At 38.4% G+C, this 2,964-nt stretch overlaps 1 protein-coding gene across 1 annotated transcript; it reads right to left on the reverse strand.

The window, feature by feature from the left end:
• Positions 1–96: 96 nt before the first annotated feature.
• On the reverse strand, positions 97–1,026 carry LOC103584425 (olfactory receptor 2G3-like). The gene has a single exon (XM_008565439.1). The coding sequence runs from the start codon at positions 1,024–1,026 to the stop codon at positions 97–99; it is 930 nt and encodes a 309-aa protein (XP_008563661.1).
• Positions 1,027–2,964: the final 1,938 nt, after the last annotated feature.

A 2,964-nucleotide genomic window follows, 5' to 3' on the forward strand; every position in this document is an offset into this window, starting at 1 on the left:
CTGAGGGTTGCAATCCATTGCCAGACACGAAAAAAGACAAAAAGGAAAAAAAAAAAAAAAATGAAAAATTGACTGCTATGTACTCTGCTGCAGTTTTTATATGCCTAGGTCTCTGTGAAATAGTCTTCCCACTGCTCTTTTCACATCTTTATTTTTCAGTGTGTAGATGAGGGGATTAAGGGTCGGGGTTACAACTGTATAGAAGAGGGAGATGAATTTCCCGTGAGTGTGGGCATAAGAACTGTTGGGATGGATGTAGACAGCTGTGATGGTCCCATAGAAGAGGGACACTACAATTAGATGGGATCCACATGTCCCTAGGGCTTTGCGACAGGCCTGGGCTGACTTGATCTTTATGACTGCCTGGGCTATATGTCCATAGGATGTTAATATCAGTGCTAGGGGCAAGAGGAGCAAGACCAATGAAGCAACGAAGAGCTGGACCACATTGGCACGAGTGTCCACACATGCAAGCTTAATCATAGAGGGCACCTCACAGAAGAAATGACGGAGCCACTGGTGTCCACAGCGAGGCAGCCAGAGAGTGATGGTGCCCTGGATAAGAGTGTTTCCAGCTCCACTGAGCCATGCGACTCCCGCCAGAGCCTGGCACAGCTGTGGGTTCATCACGGCTGCATAGTGGAGGGGTTTGCAAACTGCAGCATAACGATCAAAAGCCATTACCGCCAGGAGAACACACTCAGTAGAGCCCAATGCCAGGGAGACATAGAGCTGGACAGCACAACCCAGGGATGTGATGGTCTTGGCTGGTCCTTTTAGGTTCCACAGCAGCTGGGGGACAATACTGGTGGTAAAACAGATATCAACTAGGGAGAGGTGAGTAAGGAAAAAGTACATGGGAGTTTTGAGTTTAGGGTCTATGGAGGAGATCAAAATGATTACTGTATTTCCTACAAGGGTAAGGAGATAAGATATCAAAACAACCCAGAAGAGTATCTTTTCCAGCAGGGGCTGGTCAGAGAAGCCCTCCAGGATGAAGTCTCCTCTCACACTGCTATTGGTCATGCCCATTACCCTGCTCACAAAAGGAGGAAAACATTACAAGAATTCAGAGAAAGGATAATGTGTTGGCTACTTTTCACAATATCAACCTTTAAAAAATAACTCTGAAACACTGAGTCTGAGAGAAATGACAATGACCCATGGAATAAATTTTGGGGCAGTGTCCTTCAGAAGCCTCAGCAGATGGCATGAAAGAGAAGACACTCTACAGAGAGTCATGTGAAGGCTGTTGTGGAAGCAAAGTGTTTTCCTGAGAGATAACTATTAGAAGCCAAGGTAAAACTTATCACAGAAAAAAAAAAAAAAAAAAAGGGGAAAAAATGAAGTCTCCTCTCACACTGCTATTGGTCATGCCCATTACCCTGCTCACAAAAGGAGGAAAACATTACAAGAATTCAGAGAAAGGATAATGTGTTGGCTACTTTTCACAATATCAACCTTTAAAAAATAACTTGAAACACTGAGTCTGAGAGAAATGACAATGACCCATGGAATAAATTTTGGGGCAGTGTCCTTCAGAAGCCTCAGCAGATGGCATGAAAGAGAAGACACTCTACAGAGAGTCATGTGAAGGCTGTTGTGGAAGCAAAGTGTTTTCCTGAGAGATAACTATTAGAAGCCAAGGTAAAACTTATCACAGAAAAAAAAAAAAGAAGGGAGAAAAAAAGAATGTTAAAGGAATAAAATATACTCAAATAATTTACAGCTTATGACAAATCAAGTTAAATGGGCAAAATCTGGTAATACAGATGCTTAATATATTCAAATAATATATGTAAACAGCATTTTCATTTGTCAACTGTAAATTTCGAGTTGGAATTATTTTTCAAGGATTTTCTTTATATGAATGACAGCCAGCTTCCAGAGATTATAGAGGTTATTTTTCCTATAAAATGGCAAACATTTGGGTATTAAAAGTAATAACATTAACATTTATATCTAAATTTTTAATTATATGGGCACATAATTTCAAAAACATATTTCATTTAGTGATTAGTTAACTCATTTAGTCCACTAGCTTATTCATGCTGTAAATTCATATGGTGAATTCAGAACAACTGTCCTTCCCTTCTTTGGTGTGTGTTATTGAGGAAGGGAGTAGGCTTTCTGGTCTTATGTGTTGAATTATGAGGTTGAACCTGAATGGAGGGGGTTGGGATGAGGGTAAGGAGGGCTCTTTATCAGGATGAAAGAGGCTGCCTCAATTAAACTCAAGTAGAATTTTTACTTTGTAGCAGAGTCCAAGAGGTTTAATGGGCATTTAAAAAGTCTAAATTATAAATGCAAAAGTTTAAAATATATTCACCGACACAAAGCATATATCCAAAGATCATAACCATACCTCGTGTTTAGGACAAATAGACATTTTCTACATGGCATCAGCAAAAATCACTCAGGGCTTAAATTTTTCTGCTAATATAATTGCATGTCCTGAAATTGTTTTATTACTTGTTGCAAAAATTAATTTTGGCAGTAAAATATATTAAGTAACTCTCGGTTAATACTTCATATTAATTTCATTTATCATGTAAAAATAATACTTAACAGAACTCAGTGGAAATGAAATGAAGTCAAGGGAAGGGTCACATGAGGAATCTGGGCACCTAATAACAGCCTGAAGTCATTGAGTGGTCCCTCAAAATAGGGAGAGGAGAGCACAGTACTCATGAGAGCACAATACTCATACTCAAAAAGAGAATGCGAAGGGACGCCTAAGGAGCAAACTAGATAATACAGACATCATGTGCATAATTTACATAAATAATATATTTCATATAACATATATTAAATATATATATTTCTAATTCTAATAAATGCACTCACAGTTATACACGAACAAAAACACATACATACGCATAACTCTTCCCATTCTCTCATTTTCCATCCATTTATCTACATTAAATAGTGCTCATTTTTCTTCTATCAAAGGAATAAAATAAA

The sequence above is a fragment of the Galeopterus variegatus genome, unplaced genomic scaffold (assembly GCF_000696425.1).
Source record: "Galeopterus variegatus unplaced genomic scaffold, G_variegatus-3.0.2 Scaffold55342, whole genome shotgun sequence".
NCBI classification, from domain to species: domain Eukaryota; kingdom Metazoa; phylum Chordata; class Mammalia; order Dermoptera; family Cynocephalidae; genus Galeopterus; species Galeopterus variegatus.